At 52.2% G+C, this 11,645-nt stretch overlaps 7 protein-coding genes across 7 annotated transcripts; 4 read left to right on the plus strand and 3 right to left on the minus strand.

Annotated features, from left to right (window-relative positions):
- Positions 1-107: 107 nt before the first annotated feature.
- VTN31DRAFT_2798 (uncharacterized protein) lies at positions 108-1,485 on the minus strand (the record flags this gene model as incomplete). Its single annotated transcript, XM_069403005.1, has 3 exons — positions 108-922; positions 981-1,109; positions 1,407-1,485. The coding sequence occupies 3 exons, from the start codon at positions 1,483-1,485 to the stop codon at positions 108-110; spliced, it is 1,023 nt and encodes a 340-aa protein (XP_069262231.1).
- An 816-nt stretch (positions 1,486-2,301) lies between these two features.
- VTN31DRAFT_2799 (uncharacterized protein) lies at positions 2,302-3,021 on the minus strand (the record flags this gene model as incomplete). Its single annotated transcript, XM_069403006.1, has 1 exon — positions 2,302-3,021. One exon carries the CDS (start codon positions 3,019-3,021, stop codon positions 2,302-2,304), a length of 720 nt encoding a protein of 239 aa, XP_069262232.1.
- A 1,176-nt stretch (positions 3,022-4,197) lies between these two features.
- On the plus strand, positions 4,198-5,082 carry VTN31DRAFT_2800 (uncharacterized protein; the record flags this gene model as incomplete). Its single annotated transcript, XM_069403009.1, has 2 exons — positions 4,198-4,254; positions 4,309-5,082. 2 exons carry the CDS (start codon positions 4,198-4,200, stop codon positions 5,080-5,082), a joined length of 831 nt encoding a protein of 276 aa, XP_069262233.1.
- A 76-nt stretch (positions 5,083-5,158) lies between these two features.
- Positions 5,159-6,948, minus strand: VTN31DRAFT_2801 (uncharacterized protein; the record flags this gene model as incomplete). The annotated part of the gene is made up of 3 exons (XM_069403010.1): positions 5,159-6,209; positions 6,263-6,474; positions 6,538-6,948. The coding sequence occupies 3 exons, from the start codon at positions 6,946-6,948 to the stop codon at positions 5,159-5,161; spliced, it is 1,674 nt and encodes a 557-aa protein (XP_069262234.1).
- A 243-nt stretch (positions 6,949-7,191) lies between these two features.
- Positions 7,192-8,109, plus strand: VTN31DRAFT_2802 (uncharacterized protein; the record flags this gene model as incomplete). The annotated part of the gene is made up of 4 exons (XM_069403011.1): positions 7,192-7,222; positions 7,281-7,735; positions 7,804-8,026; positions 8,084-8,109. The coding sequence occupies 4 exons, from the start codon at positions 7,192-7,194 to the stop codon at positions 8,107-8,109; spliced, it is 735 nt and encodes a 244-aa protein (XP_069262235.1).
- Positions 8,110-8,723: 614 nt separating this feature from the next.
- Positions 8,724-10,128, plus strand: VTN31DRAFT_2803 (uncharacterized protein; the record flags this gene model as incomplete). The annotated part of the gene is made up of 6 exons (XM_069403012.1): positions 8,724-9,227; positions 9,288-9,327; positions 9,381-9,474; positions 9,546-9,852; positions 9,962-10,026; positions 10,098-10,128. The coding sequence occupies 6 exons, from the start codon at positions 8,724-8,726 to the stop codon at positions 10,126-10,128; spliced, it is 1,041 nt and encodes a 346-aa protein (XP_069262236.1).
- Positions 10,129-10,767: 639 nt separating this feature from the next.
- VTN31DRAFT_2804 (uncharacterized protein) lies at positions 10,768-11,131 on the plus strand (the record flags this gene model as incomplete). The annotated part of the gene is made up of 2 exons (XM_069403013.1): positions 10,768-10,983; positions 11,102-11,131. 2 exons carry the CDS (start codon positions 10,768-10,770, stop codon positions 11,129-11,131), a joined length of 246 nt encoding a protein of 81 aa, XP_069262237.1.
- Between the last annotated feature and the right edge of the window lie 514 nt (positions 11,132-11,645).

Consider the following 11,645-nt stretch of genomic DNA (forward strand, 5'->3'; position numbering starts at 1 on the left):
GTACCGGGTCAGAGACAGCTCCCAGCCATGCCGAAAGGCGTGTGTGCACAAACCAGGCACCTGTGGTGAGCAAGATGGGCACCCCAGGGCGGTGGGTCGGTTTCTCGCTATTCGGCCCAGGGGATGTTTTTCTTGACATTCATCACCCATTTCATCTTGTCTTCCGCTTCTTTCAGGGAGGCCAGGCTGGCGTCGATGCTCACTTCATTCTGATGGCCGCGCTCGATGAGGTCTCGGAGCTCCTGATCTCGATGGTTTTTGTAGGTCTGATAGGCGTTGAAGATTCCCACAATGCGGTTGCGTTCAGCCTCCAGTTCCTTGTTCTGACGATCGATCAGAGCATCGAGGCGCTCCTGCTCCAGGTCTTTCTTTGCGGCCTGCTCACGCAAAGAATTAAGTTCGTCCCGGAGGTGCTTGAACTTTCGCTGCAAGTCATTCTTCTCCCTCTGTGTCGCTTTGGCCAGCGCGTCGTACTGCGCAGTGGCATGGTTTGTAATTTCTTGTAGCTCAGCACATCTGCGATGGAAAGATTCTTGCTTTTCCGACATTAATTGATTGACCTTGGCCATCTCCGCCTCCGCTTTTTGTCGTCGCGCACGTTCCTGCTGGATCTCGGCCTTGAGATCTTCGATCTTGCGATCCTTGCGCGCAATGGAGTTGAGATTAGTTTCGTTCGATTGCTCCGAGTTTCGCAATCGTTCGCCAATATTGGCAATCTGCTCCTTCAGTGTTTCATTGTGGTGCTGCACTTCCTCGGCTCGCGAACGATAAACGCTAAGTTCTCTTGTCAACCGCGCGATCTCCTCTTGTAGATTATGAATGACGCGGCCCGACTTCCCCGTCGCGGCAGCATGTCCAACCGCAGACGACCACTCCGAAGTCTCCGTGCGCGGCACGGATTGGGATGGCTCCCTGGGTCGATCTACAGACGCCATCAGTGCGACTCGCCGAGGGCACCAAGTGAAAAGAAAAAGACTGACCAGCAGTAGACGGCAACGGATTCGAGGTAATGCGGCGATCGAGCGGTGGGGCGGGAGATTCGAGCAGGCCGTTCGCCTGTTGCATCTCTAACCGAGTTTCGATACGTGGCAGATGAAGTCGAGGAATATCTGGAGCAACAAATGAGCATCAGCGAGATATTTCTGTGTCAGGAAACGTTTCTCTCGCTCGATGAAAGGGGCGCAGGCGAATCAATTTGATGGTCCGAGAACTTCATCTTGACCCCCCGTCACTGCAAGACCTTGCACAACCATGAAGTGCAGTAGTGACAGATACTATTTCTGCACACAGGAGTAACTCGAACAGGGGATTCAGGAGTGTATCGCCATGGTGATGGAGGGAGCCATCGCGGAGGAGGCTCCATCTCCATGAAGGGTCGCATGATACTAGTCAAGAAAGTCACCTACCACCATTTGTATCAAATGCCAACACTCGCACACCGAGTCCTTCAGCAGGAGATGTCCTTCGTAGGGTCCTGACTCTCATCAGTCAAAGCAAGCCGGGGAATACTCAAAGGATCCGGATATGGATCAGGAACTGGGCTGTGACCCATGCATGCGCAGATCAATAGTAAACACGGCTGGTGAGGAAATAGCGGCACTGCTTCATCGCGACAACCACATGCGAGGAGCCGTTGATATCCAGCCCGAGAAACTGGGCAATCGTCGATCTCAGGCACAAAGAAGCCGTCGAAGAGAGGGTCTGAAGGGTCAACCTGGAGTTGGTCGACACTCGTCGTTGAAGCCTTGGAATATTGGGCTCAAAAGTCAACCTTTGACCAATCAGCTTAGTAGCGGCTGGCCTAGGCTGATTAAGGTTAGATTCTCAAACCTCCAGCCAATGAGGGCTCTGGCCATTTTTAGGCCACAAGGATCGACTTGGGTTGATCAAGTCGACAGACTCGCAGCGAATTGAGCCAGACTGAATCGATCAATTGTAAGTACTGAGTTCTCGTCCATAGAAATCATGCATCCTTATTACGATTGAATGCTGACCTGAGTCCTTCTCTGTACTCATGGTATTTGTTTTGTTTCAGGTTGCATGTTCACCAGACGCAGCTGTACAGTACTAGTACTTACTCCGTACACCATGCATGAAAAACGCCCCCAATGAACATCGTCAATGTGATCCTATCGAGACTGATGGTCACCATGCGCCCCGGTTTGATCAATCTCGTTTTCTCAAGTCATTTTACAAGAATGAAAGAAAGAGGTGCAACAATACTTTTCCATTCGAAGATGCTTCGGTTGTCAACGTCAGACGTCGGATGAAATGACGAAAATGACCCTCTGAAGATGGCTCTCAAAGTAAAGCGAGTAAGGCAGCAACTCCCATGCCCAATGCCAGAGGAGCTTCAGCATGCTGCGCAGTGTCTGTCTGGATCGCTTCCGTGGCCGATGCGAAGGTGGACGATGGCGCCCGGCCCGTGAACGGGGAATTCAGGGTGTCGAATGCTGTGGTGGTTGCGGACAGGGACGCTGAGGATGCCGCAGCAGAGGAAATCAACCAACTTGTCGAGGCAGCCGGAAGCCTCGTGGGGGAATCGGAGACTTCCGTGGAAGAGGGTAGACTTGACGCAGACGCAGCCTCGATTCCGGATTCCTGTTCTTTGAAGACATGCAGACTTGGGTTGTCGTTGCCACCGGTCAAGGGGATTTTTCCAGAGTAGTTGACTTGATCACCCTGGGTTATCTGAAAGACGTAATTTGCATCGTTTGCAAGGTCGGCATCAGGGATCCAGGTGAACTCTCCCCCAGTGGCAGCTTCTGTCAGGACCTTGACGTCTCGCAGATTGGAGGGGTCTCCTTGCCGAAGGATGATAGTGACGGGCTGCAGCTCGTTAGACGGGTTGAAGCGTGAACCAGGGTAGCGCTGACTCACTTCGCCATTGCCGCCGGCCCATGTGACGGTTGCCGGCTCGCCAACCTCGAGACTAACTGGCCAGGAAGTGAAAGCGATATTCTGCGCGAGAGCCGCGAGCGCCAGCGTGGCGATAACCACCATGGACCTGACTAGATGCATCCTGCCAGGGGCTGTTGGAAATGATCGAAAGGACGAATTCTGAAATTGTTGTTTCGAATATCAAGGTAGCCCTTCTTAAGCCCAGCGCCTCCCCTGACACGAGGTTCTTTTTTATGTATTTCATACAGCGGCTGGATCAGTCCCTCGGCGAGGAGCCCACTCATAATTCTAAGATCGTCATTTACGTAAGGGAATTCTTCGGCTCGTTCGTCCGGTCAATATGGTCGCGGCATGCGAGAACTACGAAGCAATTCTAAGCGAACAAACGAAAGAACAGGGCGATTGGCTTCACCGGGAATCAGCAATGTCCTATGGGGCCACCTCCTGCTGTCAAGTTCTCGGGATCTCGACGATGCTGAGGGTACAACCCGGGCGAATGCTACATTCCAGGAGCCGCTGACAAGGGTAAACTACGGAGTACCATGTTGGGAGAAAATCTGATTGCATCCACGCGCCTTTACCAACCGGTCGCCGATTCTTTGTCAATCTTTCGATTTGTCCTACTTTTCTAGTATGCAATCAGTCCAATTGTTCGGGCTGATGAGAGTGTAATACAGACGGAGTAGCGCCTTGATGCTCAATAGACTTGAAAGGTGATTGAAGCACTGAATGAATGGATTAGGGCTCACGAGCAACATCCCATGTACCCCATGGTTTCGCAACACACAGCAAACGCAACCTTTGCAGCATTCCAATGGACATGCCTGCAAGGGACTGGCAAGACCACAACTCATTACTGGATTGATTTAGGCAAGCTCTTTACTCCGTACCATATCTTCAGAAACTTCTGTTTCCAGTTTTCTCAGGTGTTGAGATATGCTGGAATGTAGTACCTTCCATTCGAAAGAATGAACAGCAACTTTTTCTCCTTTACTCAGACACTGACCAAACGCCAACAGTCGCTCTCACCGTCTGAGACGAACACTTGCAACTTGCACTGGCGATACTCGATAGTATGAGAGAAGACCGTCAAAGGCGTCGTGATGCTTGGGAGATTGCGCTCCTTCCTGTTTGGACACATCAATGGGCATCTTCAATGGTCTCATCAATCCCCCTGGAGGGACTCTCTTGGCATAAAACAGCCCATTGATCAATAGAATCAGCTTAAGAACACCCGTACTACTCATTCATTCACTCCAATGCTTCATTACAGTATCCAGCATCATTCATAACTCGATGATTCGCTACCCCATGAATAACCAAGATGCAGAAGAAGCAGCCACCCAGCAGGCGGTAATGCTTATCCCATGACTCATATCAACATCGGATCATTGACCATCTGTCAAGATTTATCTTCTTTGTCATGACCGTGACCCAGAGCTGCAAGTCGCCGTGCAGCTCGCACTCAATCGAATGGCGACGTATCGAACAATCATCGCCGCCCTCGAGGTCAGCCGTATGACGGCATCCATGGTTGGCTCCGCGCACTACAGCTGGTGTCTGCCAGACTGGATCGCATATCCCACCGAATATTCAGAGCTGCTCAACGATTTCATCCGCCGCATTGACATCGTGTTCAAGCAGACGGCCGCAAAGATGACCGATCTGACCCGAAAGGCGGACATCCTCCTGCTCGCGGCCCAGTCGACCGATCAAGTCACGGAGTGTCTCCACTCCATCGACTCCATGTTTAAGTTTCAGGTCCTGTATCGCCGTGTCCGGGCACAGCGCATCCTCTCCCAGTTGAGAAGTACCTTGGAAGCTGCCGTGGGCGGTAAAGTCCCCGTCGATTGGTTCTCGTTCCGAACAATCGTTCGTCTTGTTTTCGCCTTGGACGAGTCGTGCGATTATCTTCCAAACCGTCCTCCACCAACTCGTCCGTTTAACCTTCGTTCCCTGATGGAGTTTCTCTATCCGGGGTGCGAGGTAACGGAGGCTGAGATGTATGATCCAGATGGCGATTCCATTCGTGGCGTACGAGTAGTTGTCGGCGTCGCATTTCCATGGACTGAGTTCCAATGGGTGGAGGATGAAGCGCCTGACCACCAATCGGAGGATGATGAGACAGGTGAATCTGATGACCAAATGTTGGAGCTATCATTAACTTCGGAGTCTGTATAATTCTTATCATTCCGGTTTGACAGTGCCTCTGTATTTGCTTTTCTTGGGGGGGAAGATTCGTGTAATTATTTTACAGTTATGAGAAGTCCCACAACTCTCGGAGCATACTACCCGGCGCCGTGTCCACGCCACCATCTTCGTCCAACAGCCGACCCGTGAAAATCCGCTTGGGGATGAAGAATTCGACGACAGGCGGCTTCTTAAAGCTCGGTTTCTCTTCCGCCCCGAGCTCCGTCATGGTCATTCCCTGGTACGTGTAATCGAGGAAGTCCTCAAGGTTATATGACGGTTTAGTGAACTGCTCCGAGATGATTCTCGCAATTGCCGCGACGTTGGGATGGTAGTGCGACTGCAACGTCTCAATCTCCCACAGACAGCTCTCGATGGCATCTGTCTGAGTGGGATCAGGCTCGTCGGGGTCAAAAGGATCCTCGAACCCGTCGGCTTCGATGTCCGCCTTCCAGGCCTCGTCGCGGATTTCACGATGCAGCATGAATGTGCAGGTTGGATGGTTCTTAAGCAAGTTGTAGATGAACGGAACGATTGTGACGATGGCAGTTGGAGGTGCGTTGAGAGCCAAGCGGGCGAGTCGTTTGATGAAGCTGGCAACCAAGGTCACCGGCAGGTGGGAGGAACCGAGGAAGGTGTCCATCAGTCTGAAAAACCGCGAGCGGTGTTTGGAGTGCAGCAGGTCTGCATCCAGGAGGGAGTAAAGCTTGGTGTAAAACTGCGGGTAGTCCAGGTTCTTTTCCTGGATCAGGTAGAACAACCCGGACAGGGCGAGCAGGGACGTCGAGCCTCCGACATTGTACGAGTCCGTGAGGAAGTCCATCAGCAGCTCTGGACGCTGGAACCACCGTGCAATAACAGGCGATATAAGCCGTAGTAATGCTTTCCTCTGAGATTCGGACAGGCTGTTTCGCAGGACCGCCAGCCATGCATCTTGAGCACGCTTCTTGTGAGCGTTGACGGAGAACAGCGGGTTCTTCTTCCCATTTTCCTTGCGTTCCGGCGTTGTAAAGAAGTTGCCAAACTGGTGATCTTGTGCTGGCACCGAATCGCATTGGGAAAGTATCGAGATCAATCGCTCCAAGACCTGGATATCCCGTTCGGAAGCCGCATAGGTGCTGCGATTGTCAGCATAAATTCAGCATGATGCAATTCTATAGAGAGCACTTACGCAATCTGAACAAACGTGTAATATCGTATGTCTTCATGCGCTAGGACATATTTCTTCATGAATTCGTCCCGTAACGCGTCCCCACCGTCTGCCTCGATTAGCGCTTCAAACACATTCGCGAAGAACCCGGTCGTCCAGGCCTGCGTCTCCGATCCTGGGATATTCTTGGCGCGCACATTGTTCAGTCGCATGCACAGCGTGAACGCAGTGATCTAAGAAGAACATCAGCATCATCATCTTCATTTTGTTTCTGCAATCCCGCGCCGGCGACGAACCTGCGAGGATGAATCCGCATGGCGAATGATCTGCAAAAGCGCCTTCTGATATTCCTGCAGTCTCTCCTTCAACCATGCCACCACAATCTCCTCCTGCTCAGTTGCCCCCTTCGGCACTTTGAGATAACCGCCCGCAATCAAGCGGGAAAATACCCGGCACAGGGCGACGGCAACGGGGAGATTCGGTTTCTTCGAGCCATTTCCGACATTCAGCATCGACAAGAGAGTAGCGATGTTGTTGTAATGCTTTCGCGACTCGGCAATCTGATTTTCAAGCTCTTCGATCTTAGCTTGCTCGGCTTCGGCTGCAGTGCTTGCAACGGCCCGCCGTTTGGAGTTGGCTGCGGCGTCTTCCGCGCCGGCATTTTTTCGTTTCTTGGTCGCTTTGCTGGAAACTTCTTGCTTCGCCATGGACTCGACAATGGCTCACAAATTAGGAGGCAAAGCGTTCTGACGGTACTTCGTCGCACCTTCAACAAGCCTTTCAAGAGAAAAACGATAAATTTTGAAATCCCGCATCGACGGTTTTTCCGAGCCGCGATGCACTAGTCCTAATTTGGTTAGCGTCTTCTGACACACCCGAACTCGCAATTCCGACCTTTCTCGTCATCGTTGCTCCTCTTTCATCGCATTCCCACCGTCGCAATCGCAACAATGGCTTCGCGTCTGGCTAAGAGTGCCGTCGGTACGTTGCTTCTTTCGTAGAGCTTTGCAATTGAACTGATTTTTGATCGGTATTTCAGGCGCCGCCCGCGCCCGGCCGGCTCTCATTCCCCGTCATGTCCCTGCCGTGACCACCGGCCTGACCGCGACCCGGTCGGCCTCCAACGTTCCCGCGGAGGAGCCCAAGAAGAAGGCTCAATCGATCCTGGACTCGTTGCCCGGAAACTCGCTCGTTTCCAAGACTGCCATCCTCTCCGCCGGTGCCGGTCTCTCGATTGCGGCCATCAGCAACGAATTGTATGTGATGAACGAGGAGACAGTCGTCGCCTTCTGCCTGCTCAGCATCTTCACTGCTGTGGCCAAGTACGGCGGTCCGATGTACAAGGAGTGGGCCGAGGGCCAGGTTCAGAAGTACAAGGACATCCTGAACGCTGCGCGTGCCGACCACACGAACGCGGTCAAGGAGCGCATCGAGAAGGTCGAGCAGCTGGGCAATGTCGTTGACATCACCAAGCAGCTCTTCGAGGTGTCTCGGGTGAGTCGGCCTGTCTAGATTGTGCGATCCTTGTGTGCCCTGTCCCAGATGTGCTGATAGCCACAAAGGAAACCGCTCGGTTGGAGGCTCAGGCCTACGAGCTGGAGCAGCGCACTGCTCTGGCTGCCCATGCCAAGCAGGTTCTTGATTCCTGGGTGCGCTACGAGGGCCAGGTCAAGCAGCGTCAGCAGCGCGAGCTTGCTGAGACCGTGATTGGCAAGATTGAGCAGGAGCTGAAGAACCCCAAGGTGCTCCAGCAGATCCTCAATCAGAGCGTGGCCGACGTCGAACGTGAGTTCTCTACCAGATGGTGATTCAAAGTCACACTCAGTGCTAACGATGCCTTAGGTATCCTGTCCTCCAAGCAGCAGTGAGGGTCTTTGGACTTTCTGTACAAAAACTGAGTTGTATGACATACTAGATCTAAATTCAACACTATACACAATACATGGTCTTGATTTCCTTTGTAGTTGCTGGCTGACGATGGCCTATTTTTCTGGGTCCAATATTGGGCCCGGCACATCCATTGTTCAATATAAAGCGCCAAACATCTGTGTACATGGAAGATGCTGCTGTAGTCAGATCCGGTAGCTGGATCAACAGTAAATCAATCTTGGCACATTGGATGCTAGGTATGAAGGGAGCATAGAGGAACCGATTTTCAACTTTTCTCGTGTTCACCGACGTCGTTTAGCGCAGAGCCCCATCGACCGAAGAGTCTGGATGCTCAGCCCCGTAGACGTCCATTCGCCGTTTATGAAGACAGAAAGCATTAACTTGGCCGAGTTAATTACTGAGAATGAGCTAGTCGGTTCTAAAATTATCGAATGATCACTGGATTCTTGAATTCGAACCAGCTCGCTGCGTTGACGAGATTCCGTGATCATCTACGGAGTACTTACTATTCTACGAGACCAATAGGTACGGACTGCTTCAGAAAGACCAGGAAAGCAATCCATCCAAAGAAGTCAAGGAAAACAAAGCAAAGATGCCAATCCTCGGCAAGAAAAAAGACGGCCACTTGGCCCCAGACATCAAGTTCATCCGCACAGATACATTCACCCAAGAAGAGCTGGCGCCTTCTGCCGTTGCCGACGAGAACGATGACAACAATGCGCTCTCGCCACGTCGAGCCGCGTTCTTCCGCCGTTCCTCGCGGTCCTCGGACAGAGGCGAGCGGGGCCTGTCGAATCTGTTGCACCTTCATTCGCCGCGCTCACGGTCGCGGTCACGGTCGCGGAGCGGCAGCACAGCCCCGGTCAACGTACCAGCGGATCTGCCGCAGATCCCGAACGAGTGCGCTGATGACGAGGAACGCCAGGCGCGGTGGGAGCAGCACGCTACGACTCTCATCCAGTCGAATCCGCGGATCTCGCCGTCGCCGTCGCGAGGTCGGTCACCGAGCGGGTCGCAGCAGTCGCCTGGGTATCTGGAAGAGCCGCAGCGGGGGAGATCTCGGAGTAATTCAAGGGTCAATGATCCGGAGGGAGATGTACGCTGGGCGGCGTGAGAGGGGCGGTGTCAGATACTGATGTATGGTTCTGTCTTGCAGGTCACTATTCAAGAGGCTATTCGGCTGCACGAAGCTGGGGGTGAGTCGTATCAATGAGCGTGGCTGGGGCTTCCTAACCGAGGAAACGAACAGAGCTCGAACGATCCACGGAGATGTTCCGCACCCTCGCCGATCCGAATGGCGCGGACAATGCACTGGCGCAGGTCCTCTATGGCCTTGCTCTTCGGTAGGGTCGCTGGCAAATCCAGCAACACATTCTGGGATCATAACTAAGACCTCTTTTTTTTCCACTGCCAGACATGGTTGGGGCTGCACCCCCGATCAAGCAAAAGCAGTAAAATATCTCTCTGCAGCGGCCGCCAACTCGGCCGAGGTCGAGTCACAGGCCCTCAAGGCCGGTATGAAAAAGGGCGGGGCTGCGAAAGGGGAACTGGTCCTGGCGATATTCGAGTTGGCGAATTGCTTCCGCTACGGCTGGGGCATTGAGAAAGATCCCGTTGCGGCCCGGCAATACTACGAGACGGCTGCTAATTTGGGAGACCCGGACGCAATGAACGAATGCGCATGGTGTTATCTGGAGGGATTCGGGGGCAAGAAGGACAAGGTATGCCGTGCGAAACATGGATGTTAATTGAATTGTCCACTTCTCTCTCTTTGCAAGACGCCATCGCGAGTGTATCCATGCTTGATCCCACTAACAAGCATGTGCACAGTACACAGCAGCCAAATACTACCGAATGGCGGAGGAGCACGGGAACAAAATCTTGGGGAATTCATGGTACGTTCCACAACCTTTTAGCTCGAAGAACGACTGTTATTGCGGAACTCGTTACTTACCCCAGTTGGTAGGATCTGGAAGGAGAAATATAATCCCAAGTAGTGCTGCTCCTGTTACGTCTATGATCTGACGACCTTGATGATAGCTCGAGTACTCCGTACATAGTCCTAATTGTCAGGTCCTTACAATTTTTCCCTGCTTAAGCATTCTGTACGACTTGGCGCCCACTGGAAAAATGCTCTGAATCCTGAATAAAGTCCTTATAAAACATTCCACTATGGCTAATACAACACCGACACTTGACTGTAATCAAGTCATCCGTATCTGACTCTCAAACCTCACATTGATGAGAGAAGGCGAATTTGTGTGGGAGTTTCGGGGATGCTGCACGAACACATCGGGAAGACCACAATTACGCACGAAGCATGTAGAGATGGTTACATTACTGATATGTTTAGCATACGGAGGGATGATAGGCGGCGGTCAAGTAGTACCTCGGGACAGAACGATCCTTAACCACCGCCTAGCATCCGCAATCTTTACAGTACACGACTTCCGGAGTTTTCAAAGTTATGAGTGTCAACCGCTTGGTTTTGGCCAGGTCGGTAATCGCTCAAGTCTCGAGCGGAACGCCTGATTTGGCGTTTCATTTTTCTTGTAGCGCATGCGTCACGCTCATGTGTTTTGATCTCAGTATACTTGACTCTGGCTCCTTGTGTGTTGTTGAGTATAAGTAACCCAATGCTCCTGGACCGGGATGTCATCCATCTTCTGAGAGGAAATGCCACACTGGGACACCTTCTCCATCTCTCCAGACGGAAGTCTCGACGGCACCTCGTTCCGCCGGTGCCACGACGAAGTCCACAGAACAAGTGGTTCAAGGACGCCGGCTTCGTGAACATTCACGTGGAGAAGTTTGTCGTTCCCTACGGCGTCTGGCCAAAGGATCCCCGTCCGGTCAGTCATTTTCCCTTTTCTCCACACAGTACGGATCAAATAATGATCCAGTACTGACGGAAGAAACTCGGCGCTTGAATGCAGGCTCGAGCCGAAGTGAACGGCTTCGAGGCCGCAGTCCTTCATGTCGCGCTTTCCCACCTTGTGACCGACATTTTTTTTCATAGTACTAACTCGTAGGGCCCTTTACCTGCAGGGAATGGCATGACAATAACTCTGTGCCCGCTGCGTGTCTGTCCTTCTTTCGGCCTTCGAATCCTTTCACTCACCTGGTTCGTTTCAGGGCAAGTGAGGTTCAGAACTCCAAATCGTCAGGATTAGGGTTAGGGCTATCTAGTGCCAAAACCCAAAGATGGGTGAAGATGTGCTATGTTGAGATCGCCAACCCTGTACGCAGTACAAATTCGCGTGCTCGAGCTTTCCCTTCAACGCGACATCAGTGTAAAGAAAGTTGAAATCTGTGACTTTCTAGACATCGACCAAGGACTCATCGCGTGATGCCGAATGTTGGCTAGATATCAGCTGAAAGCTGACAGCCGACATTTATGTTTTTTCCGCTTATTCCATGGGTAGGTAGTCAACATAGGCGCACTGTTTCTTGTAAGGCGTGATGGTAAGATTGAGATCATTAACTACAACTCGTCGCAAACGTGAGATTTAGA

The sequence above is a fragment of the Thermomyces dupontii genome (assembly GCF_041956625.1).
Source record: "Thermomyces dupontii strain NRRL 2155 unplaced genomic scaffold VTN31scaffold_2, whole genome shotgun sequence".
NCBI lineage: Eukaryota > Fungi > Ascomycota > Eurotiomycetes > Eurotiales > Trichocomaceae > Thermomyces > Thermomyces dupontii.